This window comes from Seriola lalandi, unplaced genomic scaffold (assembly GCF_002814215.2).
Source record: "Seriola lalandi dorsalis isolate HSWRI2012SDOR001 ecotype SW California unplaced genomic scaffold, Sedor1 jcf7180002054920, whole genome shotgun sequence".
Lineage (NCBI taxonomy): Eukaryota > Metazoa > Chordata > Actinopteri > Carangiformes > Carangidae > Seriola > Seriola lalandi.
Window position 1 is genome coordinate 1,262,564 of NW_019525472.1, and position 21,699 is coordinate 1,284,262.

Below are 21,699 nucleotides of genomic sequence, written 5' to 3' on the forward strand. Positions count from 1 at the left end.
GGAGAAGGAGAGGAAGATAGAAAGGGAGTAGAGATGGGGAGATCTCGTTTGGAAGCTATTCCATTGAGGCAGCACAATTAGGATTGCAGAGACACACCTCGGAGAAAGGGAAACATGCCGAGGCATTAGAGATTAGGGAAGGGGAGGAGGACATCACATCGCCGAAAATGCAGATCAAAGTCAGGGGATTTGCACACTTCCCAGATTTTCATTTAAGCTAAGCACCACAGCTGCACCGCAAAGCCAGATTACCTTTTTTATTCTCTTTGAAAGAGAGCGAGAGAGAGAGGGAAAGGAAGGAAAAAGATTGCCATCGATGCACAAGCCACTCCAACATCCCTAGTTCAAAGCCCCATACCTTGATCCCTACATGTTTCAAAGATATTATTATTTCTAAACTGTGTTAGAACATAATTGAGTGTTTGATGTAATGTTCAAATGATTTCAGCAGTTTTCTTTTATTGTTTCCGCTGAATTGAAAAGGCAAATATATGATCCTCTCCTCGCCTCTCAAGGAGCTAAAAAGAAAAAAAATAAAAATAAAAAACTATTTTAAGTTATTCAGCTGTCACTTCTTCAAAAACCAGTCTGCACTTCTTTCTCTTTCCGACAGCTTTGGAGGGAGACAAAGACAAAAAGTCTGCTTGTTACTTTTGTCCTAAAAAAAGGTTTACAGCCAATGTGATGTGAATCAGAGAATTGCACGGCTCAGATTGAAAACAACAACCAAAGTGGGGACCATTCGGTGGAAAGTCCATCAAAAAAAAAAGTCTGTACCTGCCCATAGATCTCACTTACAAACAAGCAGAGCGTGGAGTAGCAATATTAAGCCAGTATTTTTGCCAGCTTTTAAGATATAATGAGGCAGGAGAGAAATAAAACCACTGTAACAAATGAAATATATTAGGGGATGATAGAATAGCAGCAGCCCTGGTCATCTACTATGTTGAGTAATGCATGCATTTAGAGTATGATCAAGATTGATTGCCCTCGATGCATCCACACAGGAGGATACAGAATATGAATATGAGTCAATTTAGCGTCCCCTCTGTGTCCCTCTGTGAGTCATTAGATCTCGGGTTCCTTCCAGCCTTCCTTGATATACTGTGGAAACCATGGCAACAACACTGCACTGTCCATCAAAGCAACTCGAAGTAACATTGCAGAACAGAAAAGCAGATGGCAAAAGCTCAGTGGGCAACAAAAGTCAGATTCAGGAAAGAGAGAGAATTTTTTTGCCTGTGACTTTACGTACTCTTTTCTTTTTACTATACTCTCTCGCTCCGTCTTCCCATTCATGTGTGTGTGTTGTTTGTTTGTTTTCCTGTAGTTATGGGCAGTTTCGAGGAAGGTGAACGCACCCAGTCAGTTTCCCAGGGAGAGGGCGCCGTTATCCCAGCGCCACGCATTCGCAGCTTCCCCCAGCCACAAGTCACCTGGTTCAGAGATGGGCGCAAGATTCCACCCAGCAGTCGCATGTAAGTCCTTTTCCTTTTTTATTTTTACTTGTGTTTGTTCCCGTGGAGTCTTTCCTTTTTTTGTGTGTTTTACTTTGCATTTGTGTTTGATTCTGTGAATACCTTTTGGTGCTTTGTTTGTTCCTGGAGGTCTTTGAGTCCTTTAGTTTGAGAGAATCTGTTCCTACCTGTCGTTTGTCATTCATCTCGCTACATTTCGTGGTAAAGCAGAGTTTGAGTTTCTTCTTGAGAACAAGGGCCGAGACCAAAGCAGTTCTGGCACTGTGTGAAAGGGAATCACTTTCCCTTTGTTCTTCATTTTTTATTTCAAAAGAAAAACCCCAAGTCGAACACTTTTATCTCAGCTTATCTACTGTATGTCTCTGTCTCTCTCTCGTTTCTCTCCTCTACGTCTCTCTTCATTTCGGTCTCAAAATTGGGGAACCTGTGTTTTCTTAGGTCAGCTATCAGTGTTTGCGAGCCAGCTGCAGTGGTGTTCATACAACGCCATCAGTGCCTGATAGGGCTAGTGAACGCTGGAGCTGCTGACAGCCTCAAATGGGATTGTTGTATTGCTTTGCTATTCTGTTCACTTAAAATGGAGGGGTGTAAATGGATAGGTGGATTGGGAAAGGGGTGTTCTCTCTCATTTGCTCTGGGGCCCAAGAAAGGAGCAGCGGCCAGTTTTAGCAGTTTTGCATGGGTTTTGTTCCTGTAAGCTCTGATGGTAGAAATATGAAAAAAGATTAAGTATATTGATTCAGGCATATTTACTATTAAAGGCCCCATATTGTAAAAAGTGAGATTTCCATGTCTTTTTGATTATAAAGCAGGTCTAGGTTCTATATTAATACTGTGAAAGTATCAAAGTGCTCAGTCCACAGAGAAACGCACACAGCCTGTATTCAGAATGTGAGACTTAAAACAAGCCGTCAACACTTCTGTAACTTTGTGATGTCACAAATATACAGTCACTGTCCTCAGATATGCCCAAAGTCCTGCCCACCTAGACCCACCATCCAACCCCACAGGATTTGGTTTCTCTGAATGTTTGCCTGAAATCTGCTATATTTTTATTTGATCACTAAGAAATCAGTCAGCCAATCAGAAGAGAGGCTCAGAGCTTCTGTCCATTTGGAGATGTGGTTGTGTTATGCTAGCAGCAGCTAATGTAGCCTTGAGCCATCAGCCAAGAACATAATCATTTTCCACAGTGGTGTTACAGCTTATTACAGGCTATACTTTACACGTATAAGTCAAGGTGATAGTCCTTCTCCCTCTTTCAATGATTGGCTTTTTCTTTCACTGAGCATGTGCGGTTTTTTTTTCTACACACATTTCGTAGTTCCTGTCTTTGTGTGGGTGATGCTTTGTATGTGTGTATCTGCGTGTAAGTGTGTTAAAAAGGCACTTATCCCCCATCTCATCACATCTGCATTTCTTCATAGTGGGAGGTGAGCTTGCCCTTGGTTAGAGTGAATCTTTCTTATCAGCTCCTCATCATCAGTAATCATACTCTGACCTAGAATGACAATGAGACGAACGTCCAGACAGACCGAGAAGCTGAAGGCCTTGGACAACCACGAGTAGACCAGTTGCTTAGATTTTATTTTTTCTGTCTCGTTGAATGATGATACTTTGTTGACAGTCTTGGTGAGAAGGGTCTGTCAAAGAATTCATAAGCACTTTCAACTCTTTAATCCTTTCACATCTCTCTCATTCAGCTCCTTCCTCTACGCTCTCTTCTTGTCTTATTTATTTCTTCTGTCTATGTCTCTCTCTCTCTCTCTCTGCTTTTGTCTCCATTATAGGCCACCCACTGTGTGCGCTTTGCTTCTCTTCATCTAAGCTTCCTACCCTCTAGCTCTGAGAATGCTAATTCCGTACGCACCACCAAGGTCACTGTGTGCAAATCAGCACCGTTGATAACAGGCAGCCTTTTTTATTGAAAATCATTTAATTGAATTTGATTCGTGCCACTAGCGTTGACTCTGTTGAGGCATCAAAGTCACACTAGTGGGGAGGAGATAGAGGAAGAGCCAAAGAGAGAGATCTGTGCTCAACTGCAAATGTTACCTTGATGAAAGCTCTTTCAGAGACCTAGTGCTCTCCTGAGTCGGTTCCAGCTGTGTGGTCTCTCTAAACATTGTCACATGGGCTACTATGCATAATGATTATAGTCCCTGTCAGACTGGGTAATCCCATCTGGAAGATCTCTCCATCATGGGCCAAGTTACAATGTGGAATTGCAGTGAAGGGAGGAAGAGGACTGGGGGGGGGGGCTCCATGTACTACAACCATGGTGACCATTTTCTCTTTGATTTACAATATCTTTCTTCCTTTCCTGCTCTGTGCTTTTTTTTCTATCTCCTCTCATTGTCCCCTGCTCCTGCCATCCCTCCTCAGGTGTCATAACTTTAATTTGCTAGCTCTCCAGGGGTTCGTCTTGCTGCTTCTCTGTGCGCTGCTTAATCACACCTTGGCAATAGAGGAGAGGGGGGAAAAAAACAGCCAGAACCAAAATAACTGTGGTAATCACCTCCAACCAATCTAACAGCTAATTAAATTCACACTTCCTTGGCAGGATGTTGTACTTAAAATACACCTTTTGTTGCGTCGTGTTTACATTAACATTGTGATCAGTTTTGGCCTGTACTGTGTGTCAAAATGACGGGAGTTGCTTGAGCTGCTTCTTCGAATTGCATCATAGGAGGAGGGGGGTGTTCTTTCTTGCTCTTGTTTGAGATTTTTTTTATTTATTTATTTATTTTTTGCACTACAAAGGTGGCAGAAGCTTGAAAATCACACCAGGATGCCACTGGTTGCTTGCGTGGACTGTCTCAGGTCCACGCAAGCAACCAGTGGCACTTAGCAAACACATCCCATGTAATCTGATCGCAAGTAAACACCTCAAAATACACAATAGGTGTCATTTCAGCTGCAAACATTACCAAAACACTGGGATTATGGAGTTTGATAGAATTTATTCAAATCTAAGTCAAATATCAAATCCACTTATCAAATGCAAATCCTTTAAATACCTAGGGAGTTCGTTTAAGGTAGAAGGAAGACAGTTTCTTTGTTTGTAGTATGTTTAGTACATTTACATGCACATAATTATTCTGGTTTTGAGTCTTATCCCAGTTTTGATCATATTGGAGAAACCAGTGTATGTCCCTGTTGTATCCAGGTCTCTGATCATCTGCAAACAGGTGTGTCTTCATTTCTCAGCCTCCCAAGCTCTTATTTCTGTACTGACCAATTTACCTCAACTGCTGGACCCAGGTTCCACCAGGGTCCTTATGTCTTTGTTGTGTTGTGATGTAGTGTAGGATACAAGGAGAAAAATAACTTATTTAGCATAGATGGTCATTATTCTGAGATATCTCAACAGTTGTTGAATGGATTCCCATGAACCTTTGCACGGACATTCATGGTCCCCTGACGATGAAGCCTACTGACTTTGGTGATCTCCAGATTTTTCCTATAGCACCACCATGAGGTTGACATTTGTGATTTTGAGTAAAATGTCTTGATAACTATAGGATGGATTGTCATGAAATTTGGTTTTGACATTCATGTCGCTGTCATGATGAATTGGAATAACTTTGCTTATCCCTCAACTTTCCATAGCACAATCATTGGGTAATACTTGTAATTGATTCAGTGCTTTGTTTATGACCAAATACCTAATGACATCAGTGTCAGGTGTCTTTTCTTTTAGTGTAAATCAGCAAATGTGAGCATATTAACATACTGAACTAAGGCTGGTGATGATGGACTACATTGTAACTGCTGACCATCAGCATGCTGGTATTGTCACTGTGAGCACATGCAGGCGTTAGCATTTCATTCAAAGCCTGTTCACCCTGACAGAGTTGTTATTCATTCAATACAACACCAAATGGCTTTCAACTATTTTATGCTTCAAAAGTTAGTAATAAATTTGAGCATTTGTTTTTAGATTGTCTCGTTTGTAGAACTAAAGCCTTGGTTTACCAAATAGATACATTTATTATTCAGCTAAATGACCAGCTTAATGTTTTGAACACTGCTTTTTGCTAAGAAAAGGAAAAGATATTTCTTAGACTCCGACATTAACAAATCCCGTATTTTCTCAACTTGGAAAGGGATCATTCCATTTTTCAACTGGAACTTAGTCTTCAGGTCAGGGATGTATGTAAATTTAAGCATAGAATAGTGTGAACACGACACACCACCCAGAGGCTGGATGTGTGAAGGAAACCCACAGAAACTTGGTGAATACTGTATTTCTGCTTCCCCGCTGCCAGTTTCCCCCTGGCAAGGCAGCGTCTCGCTGTGGGACTGTGACTGCTCTCTCTTTGCCATGTGGCCTCTGCAGCTGTTGTTCTTGGCGTAGGCAAAAACTCCTGTGCTCTCTCTCTCTCTCTCCTTAACAGTACACCCATAAACTTGGGATTCACTCATTGTAGTGTTTCTCTCTGATGGTCCTTGCTGTGCTTACCTTGTTCAAGAAATTGTGTTCTTGTTTGACTCAAGGCTAAAATGTGCAGCTAGGTTTAGCTGCCATACAATGGCAGCTAGACCAATGCCAGGTTCCACCAAGGTCCTTATGTCTTTGTTGTGTTGTGATGTAGTGTAGGATACAAGGAAAAAAATAACTTATTTAGCATAGATGGTCATTATTCTTCCCTTATGCAATGGAAATGCTGTTGGCAGGGTCTTTTGCATTTGGTTGCCTTGATATGTTGAGTTATTTTTATTGTGGTGTATAATCAGAGGCCCTTCAGTAAACACATTTGATAGGAATTGTTGGGCTACCCTCTGACTATTTCACCTCTGATGACAACTTTCTTCGAACTGCCTGGTTTTTTCTCCCAGAAACCTTCCATCGACACTTGTGCATGGATTTACACTGAAAACAAACCTTGTAGAGGTGTCCGTTTAGACAGAACACAGAGGAGCCTGACCCGGAGGAGTCAGTGGGAGGACATCCCTGACACACACCCATTGTAATTCCCTTGAGTAATCTGCTGTAGCTACTGATCAATTAATGGCCCCTGCCCATGATGCGCAGGTCTTGTCAGTCTGCTATGGATTCCCCATTAGTCACAAGGGCTGGTGAATAGCCAAGCCCTTCCTCTACATTTCCCTACATCCAGCTGGCCAGTATTAGTCATGAACCCAACAATCTGCAGGTCAAAGGGAAGGAATGTCAAGGAGGAGCAGCTCTAACAAAACACAATGAAGTCTTGAATGAGTAATTACATGTATCTGGGGGATGTTTTGTGTTTATATCCCTGATTGTTCGGTCTATAAAATTGCTGATCAATGGTCCAAAACCCATTATAGGGTTAGAATGGCATATCTCCTCCAAACAATCCAACATGTCTGTAAGATCCTGATTATTATCTATATCAGAACCAAATTGTACAAAGTCATAGATGTCAACACCATACATTGTCTGATTTTTTACATCAAGATCTAAACCTTATTTCCTGAGAAATTGATGAAAATGTCAAAAAAATGTCCAATCTCACAATGACAAGGAAGAGATAAAAAAGATTCCTGGAGCCATCCCTTTAACTGGATTGGCACGAAAATGTAATGGGTTCTTCCCTTGCCCGTGCCACATCCCTTCACCAAGTTTGGTGCAAATTGGTTCAGTTCTTTTTGCGTGCTGACAAACAAACAAGCGAACCAACAAACAGGCACAATTGAACACATTTCCTTGGCGAAAGTAATTAAGTAACAGGAAAAAGCCGCCGTTCACATTTGAGCATTTTGCTGGATAAATTGATAAAGAAAATTGATTCATAATTAATTGATTCCTTATTATTAGTTGAATCCTTCGTAGTGTCAGTCAATTCATTGAGTAATAGTTCCAGCACTACACATATGTAAGAATAGCTAGCGAACCCCAACACCCTCTGGGAACAGACCGAAATTTGTCTTTGAATGGTTCAATAATCAAAAGTTTGGGCAGAGGTTAGGTTTATTTGCCTGCTCAGATTTTTCCTGATCTAAATTAGGAAAGTATAAAGCAGTATAAACCCCAGAAATATTCAATTTACAGTGATATAAAAGGGAAAATCAGCAAATCCTCACACTGTAGAAGCTGAAACAAACAAACATTACTTAAATGATTAATTGATAATCAAAATCATTAATTACCAATCATCAACAGATTTCAGCTCCAGTGTTGATTAGAGTAGTCGTTTGTGTTCGATGTTGTAAACATAATTGCACAAATGCAAATCAAATCTGATCATAAACGGCCTTGAGTTCATTTAGATGTCACTAGTTGACCTTGTATTTGAGACCCTTTTTTTTTTCTTTTTTTTTTCCTTCACTGAGGCTGGTTTTCTGAACACTCAACCAACCACGAGCAACAGGGAAGCACAAAGCGAACAGTGAGCCACAAATCTCTAGTTCATGCCCCCAGTGAGAAAACAAGTGGCTGTTTTCATGAGCAACACTCCCTCACCTCTCCTCCTCCATCTCTCCATCCCCAGGAGCTGTGGCTTTTTCATCACAGGTCTGTTGAGCAATAGGGCATGCAGCCTGCTGCTTGCTCTCACTAGTCTTACTCTCTCTCTGGCTTTCTTCTGCCGTCATCTGTCTACCGACTGTGGTTTGACTCATACCTTAGCCAGCCATGTGAGCCTCTTGATCCCGTCGACCCCTCACCCTCTCCTGGGGGAGGCCATCAGTCGACCAGGGCCATTTGTCTGCATGTAATGGAGGTCTGAGGCTGTGGAGCGAGGTTAGGCCCCTCACGGCCCAGCAGAGAGGGACAGCGACGACAGATGCCAAAACACTCCACAGTGCCTGTGCGCCTCTGTCAACCTGTGTCAGTACTGGATTAACATGATAAGATATGCATGCAGACTGACAAATAGATTGAAATACACTCAAAGATATGCTCTTAAGCCTGTGTTTCAGAATACAGAGTCCAGGGACGATGTGTTCTTAATTAAAGAGAGCAACCCTGGATCATTGTTTATCTAATTCTGCTGTAATGTAATTTATTAGTAATAATGAAAATTAGAAAAGGGAAGCATCTAGTTGCAAATGAAACATTTAAACTTCCATCTCTCTGTTTCAATCAAACATAAATCCTCATCACCATTATTGATTAAAGTGCTACAGAATCATTATAAGGCTGGCAGTCATTGAAAAGCCACCCTTGATGCTAAACATAAATAAATTGATCCAGAAGAAAGTAATTGCATATGAGACTAATACCGCTTCTTGCTGCAAGCAAAAACGCGGGGTTGCACATAAAGCTGCACAGTTGGCCAAGAGCAGCTGTCCAGAACTGCCAGGCTCTCATGTGGGCTCCACAGCTCTTTCTGGAGAATGATAATGGAAAAGGAAATTGGGCTGGAATAAAAACAGAAGGCGTTCAGAGATGCAGGAATAAACATAAAAACCAGACAGAGAAAGAGGCATGTTCACACATATCTGATTTGTCCGAATTTCTCAGCTCTGTGGCTTGATAAATCCCTGTGCCGTGCCGGATACGTGGTAAGCAACCATTACGAGCCAGCCTCAGAGAGCTGCCCACAACACCACTGAGAGACTGGGGAATAAGGTTGAATAGGGATGACCAAAATGCATTCAGACAGAGAATGAGAAAGATAAGAATAAGCAACATACTAAAAACAAGAAATGACTTCAGGCAGCTCGTAAAAAATAAACTGAACAATTTCATTACCTCTTTAAAACCAAATTCTTGTCTCCCTGTCCCTGCTCCCTTGGTGCACATGTAAAGCCATTCTAGATAATTGGCTTACTTTTAATTTCTTCCTGCATCATGTGGTCTTTGATCCCCGAGGCTTGGCGAGCATGGCGAGCATTTAGATCTGCCGGGTAACAAAGTTTTGTGTGACCCCTACTGTAGCAGCCCTGATTACAGGCTGAGGGGAAAGAATGCTCAGCAGGGAAGCACATTAAAATCAACTAGCAGGGGGAAAGAAATCGCCTCCCGCTCCCACCAACATTGATGAAATCAGGACTTGCTGTGGATAATGGTGAAATATTAGGGAAAAGCAGCTTTGCAGGTGCTTGGATGAGGGTACTGAGTCTGGTTAATGTAGGAAAAAAGAGGAGACAGCACTTGTAAGATCATCTTATACACTACTTGACATTATCACAGAGAAAATAGGCTTTCTTGCACAGGTCATTGTAAAGTTCTGCCTCCTGTAAGTTAGCAGCGCTAGACTATATTCATCCTCAAGAGTTTATTAAGCGACAGGTAAAGAAGTTAAAGCCCCGGATTGTGTTCCCATTTTAGAAAGGTCCTGGGCAGTCACCTGGGATTCATTCAGCGCTTTGGACACTTCCGTTATGCCCACATCCCTGAAGGGATCCATAATTCATAGCTGTGCGTCCCGGATGTCACCGCTCCAGCGAGCTAGCATTAAATATTTACCGCAGATCATAAGCTGCAGCCATTGAGGCCTGCCAGCCCCTTTAGGAAGACAGTTTTCAGTCTCAGCATGCACGGGGAATCACAAATGAGCCCAGTGACTGGGGCCGCTTTCAGATATTTGAAAATCAATCACTCCAGAGAAGGATCTCATAAGTCATCATACTGTAAATGCTAACGGCATAGGTAGCTATATGCAGCATACACAGCACATCACTCTCCATGCTGTGTCATATTCATTTTCTGCATGCCTCTCTGGAGCTACAATTAGAGCTGATAAGGTTTTTATTATGTGTGTGCATACCTGTAAATATATGTGCTTGTAAGCATTTTTTCCTTTCCCTGGGGAAAAAAAAAAAAAATATATATATATATATATATATATTCCCTTTTTGATTCTCTTATTCTCACTTTCTCACCAGCGCTCTTGCTCCCTTGATAAGGCACAGCAGGTACTTAAATCCCCTGCTGATGAGATGAAGGTCAGGCCGGAGGAAGGAGTAGATGGAGAAGTGGAGTGTGTTAGATTGGGAGGAGGAGAGAAAGAAGAGGTCATCAGCCGTGAAACAGGAACATGACTTAAATGCACATGACATTGGTCGTAATTGTTAAACTCTGATGCAATTACAATATATCTGTAGAAGAAGCCATTACATGCAGGGGATCAAAGATTTTTTTGTTGTTGTTGTTTGTTATTGATTACTAAAATTGCTGTTATTCCAGATTTAGCGTTGCCAATCGCTCTGGGAACTTTAACGAAAATGTCAAAGGGAAAATCAAACAGAAATGTCACATAGGGGGAAGGTAGGAACCTCAGCCATTTGAACGACTGACAGTGGCAGATTTTTGAAAGACCAAGCTTCCTGATGGCTCTGAGACTGAGAGATTTGTACTTTGGTGCATCAGCCGCATCAGAAATGTCAGAAAGCTGCGTATTTCTAATTTTAGATTATTCTTAAATGTGTACTGCATGTGTGTGTGTCATTTTTTTGGATCGGTAGTTGCATGTCAAGGCAGATGACCAAACATCACTTCTGCTCATGACCACCTTGAGCATCTGGTCGAATGGAGGTAGATGAGAGAGGGGGATGGAGCAGTAGATGGAGGGATAAGGCCGGAGGAAAAGATATATGTGGAGGAAGGCACCCAGTTGGAACGCGCTATCTACATCCAGATTGTTGAACAGGCACAGGAAATAAGAAAATATTGATTGTAAACATAGCGGGCTGTAACATCAGGGAGGAGGGAGGGGGAGGAGGAGGGAAGAGGGAGGAGGAGGATTTCTCCCTCAGTGCTTGCTATATAGACAAGGCACAGTCCAAGGGAGGACTTGATAGAGACAACAGCACACCAGGTATTTGCTCCTATAGGACACCTTCTGAAAAATGAATCAGTGTTTATTTATCCAGGCATTTCAGCAGCCTGATGAGCAAGATGCTATTGTTTTGTGCCAGAAGTGGTTAGCTGCCAAACTGGAGGCCACAGGAAGCAGAGGGGTACAAATAGCCAATTAAAAGCTCTGGGTTATAATGCAGGGCTATCATATTTCAGAATAGACCATAAGGGCAAGTATGAACACGGGAGGTTGTCAATATTTCTGCCTTGCTCAGTCAGCACCAACACATTGTTTACACATTGTAAATCGATATACCTAATGCTGCTTGAATAGAGTAATTAAAATGTTTAATGCCCTTTTTCAGCCGTTGGATCAAGTGTGACGCTCACCAGACTTAGCACTAATTAGGCAGTCTGATGCTACATTTGAATTATTTTTCCTAAAAAGCTTTGTCTGAACTTCTTGGTCTTGAACTTGCACATGAAAGTATCTTAGTCAGTCTCGCTGGATTCCTCAGACCGTACCCTGACTTCTCTTCCTCATTATCTTCTATATATACAAACATACAAAATACTATTTTTTTTAAAGACTGTCTTTTTGTCTTGTGGTTCTTTCCTTTGTAGTGCCATCACTCTGGACAACACGCTGGTTATCCTGTCTACGGTGGCACCAGATGCTGGTCGCTACTATGTCCAAGCAGTGAATGACAAGAACGGAGAGAATAAGACCAGCCAGCCCATCACCTTGTCAGTGGAGAGTGAGTAACCAACTACTTCATAAAACCATACTGTAATCAACCGACATTGCCAGTACACGTGACAGGTCTGGGTATACAGTCAGATCTTTAAATATCACTTGTGTAACACATGTAGCAATAAAGGAGCTATTCGTAAGTTTTGTTATTGCTACATAGCCAGCGTTAGCATTAGCAGCTGTATACTTACCAGTCTAGAAGAAACGTTGTGAGTCAACTTTAAACTTAATTCCTTTACTGCCCAAGATGTGTCTCCAGCGGTGGAAAGCAACGCAGTGTTAACCCCTGCCTGTATCACCTCTTTACTTCTCCTGAAGTTAGCACGCTAACAAGCTAGCTCTGACCTGTCTTGTCTCTTTCCATGAATGGGTAAGTGATGACCAAACTTTTGACTGGTACTGTATATATATTTTATATGTGTTCAATGTAAAATCTCACTCTGGCAGGTAACTAGTGAGTATGGCTATTCAATAAAAAAATTAAAAATTATATATGAGTAAGTATGTTAAAATCTTAAAGGGTTATTTGTAACATGTAACATTTCTTGCTGAGCATGGGTGGTGGTTACTGTCACTCAACAATAGCTTTGGCCATCGTTGTCTTTGTAATACAATAGGTTATATTACGCCCACCTAGCTGCGCTACTTCTTCAGGGGAGACTGGAGGCTACAGTGAGTCGCTACCAGAAAGTGACAAGACGCACTGGGGCTAGCTGGTTAGCATGCTAACTTCAATAGAAGAAAAGATGTGAAAACAACAAACAAAAGTTAAAATTGCTGTTGCTTTCCACTACTGGAGACAGCTCTTGGCGAGTAAAGGAATGAAGTTTAATGCTGAACTCGCAACATTTCATCTAGACTGGTAAGTGAACAGCTGTTAATGCTAACTTTGGCTATGTAGCAATAGCAAAACTTACAAATAGAGTATCAAAACTAAAAGTAAAAAAAAGCCAAAAAGGCTCCGGTGAGTGTTATACTATTATATGTTAAATATTTTTATATATTGGAGATTAGTTAAATGTATTACATTGTATAATGAGCATGAAATTTGTTCACTTTTGGTGCTTGAAGTACATTTTGAGGTAAAATTTTGAATGCAGTACTTTTTCTTACAGTGTTATTGCATTGTTGTGGTGCTACATTTACTCAAGTAAAGGATTTGAGTACCTCTGCTACCACTGTGGAACGTCTAAGGAGCTCAGCCTTTAATATCAGATTTTATTTAACTGCACTGAATTATGTCTGTAGCCATATTCACACATTGTTGCAGACATTCACACAGAGGGAGGAGAAGCTGCAGGGAGAGGGGCACAAACACACTGTACTGCTGCCAAGTAGTTCTTAATATTCACCAGCATCCTTAGCTCCAACAACAACAAGAAAAAAAAACACAAGATACACAAATCAAACCAATTCAGATGGCTTCAGCTCAGCAGAGTGAAATATAAGAGGAAACCTGACAGACAGCATCTTATGACACGGTAGACTGGAGTTCAGTATGGAAGTGAATAAGGAGGGTGAGGGTAAGATATTACAGTTGACAACACAAGGGAGCAGAAATAGCCTGTGGCACATATGGAGAAGAGTGGCGGAGTTGATTATACCAGTGCTAGAACACACACACACACACACACACACAAACTGAGGGTAGTGTATATTTGAGTAAGTACTTCCTCTTTTTTTTATAGTATGTGCGCGTGTATCTGTCAGTATCTGCTACAGCAGCTGTTCCTGCAGTGACGCCTCGAACACTTCCCACTTCCCATGAGCTTTCCTGGCTATGACAGTACTTGCGAGAGCGAAGGGGCAAGGAGATCTCTGAGGGGACTACTGTTGTTAATGTTACAGGTTCCATAGTCAAGACAAAGTTTAACTTGATTTAAACTTCAACAAGAGTAGAACTGTGGCTGTTATGTTGCTGACATTGTTTTAACTGCCTCTCCTTTCTCAGATTAGATGTGGTTTTAGTAGCCTGACATTTTATGAAATATGCATATTTGCTATGTTTCCAAGAGTGAGATGAGAATACTTATATCAATACTGTGAATGGTGTTAAGTATGAAACTGGAGCCAGGATGTGTATAGCCTGGCTTTGCATAAAAACCAATAGAAAAAGTTTATGCTATGCTAGGCTAACCACCACACTCCAGCTCCACACACACAGACATGAGATTGATTTCCACTGCATGACATACTTTTCAAAATGTTGAATTGTTCCTTTAAGTAAACAAGAGTTCATTCAAATACTTACATTGTAGGTATGTCCATTTGAAATAAGTAGCATTTTTTCGTTGTGGCCTGTGTGTGTGTGTGTGTGTGTGTGTGTGTTCATCGCTACAAACATGGCATCTAATGACCCCAAGATTGGTAAGATTGAGCCATGACAGCCCCTGTAGCTACATCTGACATGTGCAGCCACAAGCAAACTCCCAGGGCATGATGGGATTGACGGATCAGTGTGAGTTTATCACAGACATGACACATCTCAAGCAGCACATACACACACACTGAGCTCTCACTGCCATTGGCTGTCTGTCTCTGATGCTCACAACACAAACCCAAGCAAACCCAAGCAAACACAAACAGACGTAAAATAGTCTGCAGAGTTTTATACACATATCAAAATGTGCGTGTGTGTGTGTGTGTGTGTGTGTGTGTGTGTGTGTGTGTGTGTGTGTGTGTGGAGACATGAGCACACACACGACTTCAGCTTTGTTTTGGTCAGGCAGTATTTTTCTATTCCCGTTTGTGGTTCTCCAGTAGACATCTTATTATACACAGTCAGTGCACTGTCTCGCCCTATTCAGCCCATCTCTCTGTCAGAACTCAGATACTGTGTGTGCACTGGTCAGTTTCAATATTTCACATCGATGAGCACCCACAGAGTGCACTGGGTGGAAATGAAATGTATAGGACACCACTGTCCAGAGAATCCCACCAAAATCTGCCAGTGGACTCTGGCCCATTAAATATATCTTGTTCTATGTGTCTATCAAGACTGTTGCTCTCTGCTTAACCTCTCTGTATGTGTTTCTGGTTTCTGTGTGTGTGGCGATCTGTCTCTCTGTGTCTAGATGTGGGAGGTCCTGCAGACCCCATTGCCCCTACCATCATCATCCCTCCCAGGAACACTAGCGTGGTCACTGGCACCTCAGAGGTTACTATGGAGTGTGTGGCCAATGCCAGGTAAACATACAGAAACTGCAGGGTCATAGATGTGTTTATTAAAGGGTCAGTTGACTCAAATCATTGAGGATTATGATTCAACTGAAGACTGCAGCATGTTGTAGATTTTCCGTTGCTGTGTATTAGGATAGAGACAGATAATACAAAACCTGTGCAAATAAAATAAAAACTATCTGCAGGGCTAGAAAGTAAGTGAGAGAATATGTGTTGTTTGTTTGTTAGTTCGTGTGTTTGTTTTGTTTGTTTTTTTGTTTTGTTTTGTTGGTCATAAACTTTAGATTTATATTCCAAATTTGTAAAAGTGTGAAGTTACACAATCACAAATGCTGATAACAGTCTGTTCGTAATTCATACATAAATTTTAGTGCACAATTTATCATAAAAGGAATAAATCCACAGGATTGTATAAAAACACACGTTAACAAGTCTTTTTTTTTTTTTTGCTCAATAAGTAATACATTCCTTCAGTGTTGAAAGATAACTGTAGTTGATTCCAATTTACTTTCTAGTCTCTAGTTTTTGTTGAGCCAAGTGTTCCTTGATTCATGAAATAGTCAGTGTGAGTGTAGTGTACTGTGAACTGAAACAATTGGCATCCCCACAGCCCACAGACAGATATTTCTTTGGATTTCTATACCCCATGCTCCGGCAGATTAAACAAATTGATGGATATGTTTCACATTGTGAGAGAAATCAAATTTGGATCAGTGTTGCTGAACCAGAATTGTTCTATCATCGTGTACAAAATACACCTTCTCATGGGGATTAGAAAACACCTGAGACTTCTGCTTCTTTTCCACTGTAGACCGCTGATCAAGCTGAGCATCTCTTGGCGTAAGAATGGCGTGCTGGTGACCAACGGTTTGAGTGACTTCAACCGCAGGCTGACCATCCTCAGTCCTGTAGTGAGTGACTCCGGCTACTATGAGTGTGAGGCCATTCTCCGCAGCAGCAGCGTGCCTTCAGTCAGTGCTGGGGCTTATCTACATGTACTAGGTAAGAAATTTAACTTAAAATGTGCTTTTGCCTGTTTGTTTTTTTTGCCCTGTATTATCACATTATACTACAGCAGGACTGCTGTATCTTGCTGCAAACGTGCACATTTGTAGATGATGGTATCTTCATATTACTCTTCAACACTTTGGTTTCACACCAATTCACACCTCTTTTTTTTGAGGAGGAGCAGGAGGACAAAATAATTAAAACATCATTCATAGACGTACATGTGAATGACTCCGTATCACCAAGTTAATGCAGATTTAATCACACAAAGCAGTTGAAGTACTTTGTTGTTTTGTATGGTGGCCCCTTAGGACAAAAACTCCTATATGAGTGAAAATGACACTTGATGGGAAAGCCTCAGTATTTTTGTTAAGTCAAAACAGGTTCATTATTCTTTTCCACCATGTTTTGTTTTGATATTTTCAGCACTTACCTCAGTGTTTGTGCTTTTGCCTTTTCTATAGGATGGGTTTTTTTTCATCTTTCTTGAACTTCATGTTTGTTTTGACACTGTATTTTGTCCTTACGGTTCACCATAGTTTGAAATCTATTTATTCTCCTTATTATTATTATTATGCTGAAGGTGGGGAGGAAATAATATGATTAGTCATGATGCATAATTTTTGTACAGGCTTTCATATCAGCATGACGACCTAAATGAAAAAACCAAGTGTTTCTACTTTTAGCTTCATACAGTGCATCAAGCTTGTGTGTGTGTGTGTGTGTGTGTGTGTGTGTGTGTGGGAGAAACTTAGCATTTGGGCTCACAAGTTCAAACAAAAGAGCTGGTATGAAATGAATATAAATATTATTAGTCTCCCCATATGAATCTGGCAGAGGTATAGCTGTGGAGTCGTAAGGCAGTGAGGAGAAAGTATAATTGATTTAAAAGGGAGAAAGCTAATGGTTGGCCTCAAGAAATGGTTTAATAGCATTGCTTCAGTCACTTTCATTCCATCCCACTGAAACACTTTGATGTTTTCAAGGTTGTGATGTGATTGAACGCACAAGGTGTGGTGAACTTTTCCCTTGAAATAGCTGAGTCTTTTCCTCTCACCAAGAACACATTTAAACCATTACAGAACACCAATTACTGATTTCCCTAATCAAACTGCTGTGTAATGTCATTATTTTTTACAGCTTCCGTTTGCACTCAAAATCAATACATTTCAAAGTAAAAAAATATTTATAGTTCAATGATTTAGTGTGATTCCTCACAGGCACTGTCAGTTATTGTTTTAAGCTCACACGTTATCACTCTTTAATGTACTTTGTGTGTCGTCTGATTACAACTGCAATGTTGCTTCTTATTTGATCCATTTATCCTCCTGTCTTTCCGTTTCTCTCTGTCCCTCAGAGCCACCACAGTTTATAAAGGAACCAGAGAAACACATTACAGCCGAGATGGAGAAGGTGGTAGACATTCCCTGTCAGGCACGGGGTGAGAGCTGTATGAATATGTGTGCATTTTAGTACAAGAATGTCAGAGCATATTAAGTAATCCCTGTCTCAGAATCTTTAACAAACATTGAACTTTGAATTTAAGTGATTTTATACAGAAAAATGCAGTAAAAAAGAGGGAAGCATGACTTACTGTCAGTAAACCTCACCCTCACTCACCCTCTTTAGGAGTGCCCCAACCAGACATTGTGTGGTACAAGGATGCTGTGCCCATCGACCCAGTGAAGATGCCCAGGTATAGGGTGCTGGTGGGGGGCAGCCTGCAGGTCAACGGCCTCCTGCCTGATGACACCGGGATGTTCCAGTGCTTCGCCAGAAATTTAGCAGGAGAAGTTCAGACCAACACATATCTGGCTGTTACCAGTGAGTGCTCCAGGAGCTCATCATTAAATGATTTTCCACAGACAATAACTGCTATTAAAATACAACATGTTTAAAACCTAACATTAACATTTTTTTTTTTCACAGAAAGGTGTTAAATCATTACACAGCTCTCCCAAGTGTCTTGTCAGATTCAGAAAAGACGAGGTGTAATTGCTTTACAAAAAAGGAATGAAATCAACCTGGAATAAGGGGGAAGAGACAGTTTAATGATTTAAATGGATTTGTATTGTCTTCCGCTGTGTATTTAATTAATAGAGGATAATATGGTATATTTTACCAGTATTCATAAAAATCTTAAGTACTTCTTCAAGGAATATACGATTTTAGCCATGCTAGTAGCATGGCAGTGTTAGCATGCTAACAGGAAAATGTTACGTAACGTGCAAACAAATGTACACAGCTACCTGATACGACTTAGGTATGTCTGCGACTTCTTGTCACAAAAGGACCTGATTTAATATAAACTACAGTGATCACTACAAGAAACACTCAAATGTGGATATATCAGAGAGGAAAACTGGTTGTCAAAAGTCAAAATGTTATAACAACCCATCTAACATACTGGTGATCCTCTGACCTGCTGTGGTACGGACTGTACAAAACCTCTGACCTTGCCCTGTGGTATCTGGCGCTAAGATGTTGGCAACAGATCCTTAAAGTTCTGTAAATTGCAAAGTGGAGTTGGATTGGATTGGATAGTACTTGGATTTGGGTTTGTCATTCAGGCACAACCCACAGAAGCTCAGTCGGAGTGAGAGCTTGGGAGTTCGGGGGCAACACCTTCAGCTCTTCGTCGTTGTTCCTCACGCCAGTCCTAAACAAAGTGTGCAGTTTGGCAGGGCGCATTATCCTGCTAAAAGAGGCCACTGCCATCAGGGAATACCATTGCCATCAAGTTTATGATGGTGGCTCGAGTCAAACTGACATCACATTCCCTAGTACCATCACTTCTGGTAGTGACTGGTAAATGTCTTGTATATACCTGGCCTTCCATGTGATGTAGGAGAAAACTCGACTCATTGAACCAGGCAACTTTCTTTCATTGCTCCAAGGTCCCGTTCCAACACCCACGTGCCCATTTTAGGCCCCTTTCGACGGTGGACATGTCGTTCCACGTGTTGTGCCAGTTTCTCTCACAGCCAGCACATACTGTAGCTTACGAGAACCGACTGTTTCTGATATTACCGTCCGATACATACCAGACCTCGACATGTACCATTGTCACAAGATGATATGAGTGGTCGTAATGTTTTATCCATCAGTACTATTATAATAACATGATTAGGGTGTTATTACTGCACATATGTGTGTGCAGTAGTCTATTTTTACATAATGTTATTTGTTGTGACAGAACTATATTCCTTCACATCTATTATTTAGTTTCACAGAGATTTATATATTTTTTTTACATTCTGTCAGTACTTAAGAAGTCTGTTTTTAAAACTCTTGAATCTTCGTATATAAATTGACAATTAGGCCTACACTGGAGTTTACGTCTCCACATAAAAAGACTCAACATTAATACAGCTTTTAGTGCCTAAAATTTGATCACTTAAGTGACTGTGAACTTGTACATGTATGTTTTTTTCTGAGTGGCTGTAGTGGAATGTGAAAATCACTGGTAATTTTACTCGTGCTGTGCATCTGTTTGACAAGTTTCTGACATCTAATTTTCTTCACTTTGTCTCAGTTCCTGCTGCCTTCACTCCACGCTGCAACACATTATCAGAATTCATGATATTCTCTCTCGCTAACTCACCCCTTCCATTTCCATCTCTCCTTCTTTCTCTCCCTGACACTGTCTCCTCTTCTTCTCTCCAGATCTCATCTTATCATCTCCTTTTTTTTTTCCTGAACACATTAATGCCCCTACTTTTCCTTCTGTCCCACTCTCCTCCGTCCTGAGATCCACATTGCATCTATGACAAAAACCCTCTTCTCTCCTTTTTCTCTGGGGAGTGATACAGTTTTCTGTCATCCTATAAAAGCTTTGATTTATTGCATATCACAGATAGGGATTTTAGTTATCTACATAGCACCTTCTCTTTCTCTCTGTGCTTCTCCCGCAGTCATTTTCCTTCCTCCTCTCCCTATTTCCACTATCTCTGCGAGTGCGAAAAATAGACCAGCCGCAGACAGTTATGGTACTGAGGTGAAGGCTGTGTCAATGAAAGAATTAGTGGGACAAAGCACTGACTAAACACTGAGATGCAGCAGGCTGGTGCTTGCGAGAAATGCGTTTGAAGTGGGGTTTTGCCACAGACAGTTATTCTCTCATCTTTATAACCCTCTTACCTTCTCTCATTACTGTACTCAGCTCTCTTTTTATTCCGTGTGCGTGTGATTGTCTCCCCTCAGGCATTGCCCCGAATATCACAGCCGGACCCTCCGACAGCACAGTGATTGACGGAATGTCAGTCATCCTGCACTGCGAGACCTCTGGTGCTCCGAGACCAGCTATCACCTGGCAGAAAGGTCTCTGTCACACATATGCACACACACACACATATACACATAACACAACGAGGGATTATGATGTCTCTTATCTATTACACATGGGACTATAGTTTGCTGTGGCTTAACAAATAAAGCCTGATTGGATTCCTTTACCTGGATTTACTCTGCGCCGGGTTTTTCCATGTTTGCATCCCAATAGCAGATCAAGAAAACACTCTCCTTGTTTTTCCTCACAATCTGCCTTCCTCTCTTTTTCTATCCCTGAATTGCCCTCCCCACCCCTCTATTTATCCATCTCCTCTCTCGTGTTCCTTTTTCATCTGCCCATTGACACACTTCAGGTGAGCGCGTGTTGGCCAGCGGTTCAGTTCAGCTGCCCAGGTTCACCCTGCTCGAGTCAGGCAGCCTGCTCATCTCCCCCTCACACATCTCAGATGCAGGGACCTACACTTGCATGGCAAGCAACTCCAGGGGCATCGACGAGGCATCCGCTGACCTCGTGGTTTGGGGTAAGTGTGCAGGGATTGGACGGATAAGGCCGTTTTTTATGTTCCTTGAAAAACACACACGCCTGATGTTATGTGTTGTAAGTGCCTGAACGACCCTTCACATTCATTCAAAAACAGGAACTTGACAGAAGAGAGAGAGGAGGAGAGGCATGTCCATTTAGCAGAGAATGGGGAAACAAGGTTGTGCAGTATAATGATAAAGCTGCACTCAATTCCTCCGGACACAAAAAACACTCTTCTGTGCAACTTTGGAGTCATCATTGGGTGTGTTTTCTGCAAGAAGCCATCAAGGAACAGAATACAAAATGTCAGCATGTCATTTAAACTGAAATGATTTTTCTCTTTCTCTTTTTTTTTTTCTCGTATTGTCCTTCTCAGGAAGAACGTTCTGTAGGCTGTTTTCTCTTCGCTCAATTTCCTCATCTGTTTCTCTCTCTTCCTTTTGTTTCCACAGCTCGCACCCAGATCACCACCCCCCCACAGGACCAGAGTGTCATCAAAGGAACTAAAGCCATCATGACCTGTGGTGTCACACATGACCCCAGTGTAACTGTCAGGTATGGGTATATTCACAAAGGAGGAGTATTAAGTGAAATAAGTTTATGTAGCATTATTTACACTGTATAGGACTTCACAATAAAAGACAAAAGCTACAGGGAAGTCTAGACATAATGAAAGCGTGAAGAGAGAAACAGAGGGAAGTCTAAGCAGGATGGTATTGAGCTGCTTTAAAGTTTT

General features: G+C 41.4%; 1 protein-coding gene across 2 annotated transcripts in view; it reads left to right on the plus strand.

The window, feature by feature from the left end:
* sdk2b (sidekick cell adhesion molecule 2b) overlaps positions 1-21,699 on the plus strand; it is a 266,455-nt gene that overhangs the window by 200,404 nt on the left and 44,352 nt on the right. For both annotated transcript variants that reach the window (XM_087169889.1, XM_087169890.1), the window contains exons 4-12: positions 1,331-1,478; positions 11,833-11,966; positions 15,037-15,148; positions 15,954-16,144; positions 17,508-17,591; positions 17,780-17,974; positions 20,354-20,470; positions 20,794-20,961; positions 21,416-21,518. In XM_087169889.1, the coding sequence (XP_087026015.1) occupies positions 1,331-1,478; positions 11,833-11,966; positions 15,037-15,148; positions 15,954-16,144; positions 17,508-17,591; positions 17,780-17,974; positions 20,354-20,470; positions 20,794-20,961; positions 21,416-21,518 (1,252 nt within the window). The remainder of the gene's footprint in view (positions 1-1,330; positions 1,479-11,832; positions 11,967-15,036; positions 15,149-15,953; positions 16,145-17,507; positions 17,592-17,779; positions 17,975-20,353; positions 20,471-20,793; positions 20,962-21,415; positions 21,519-21,699) is intronic.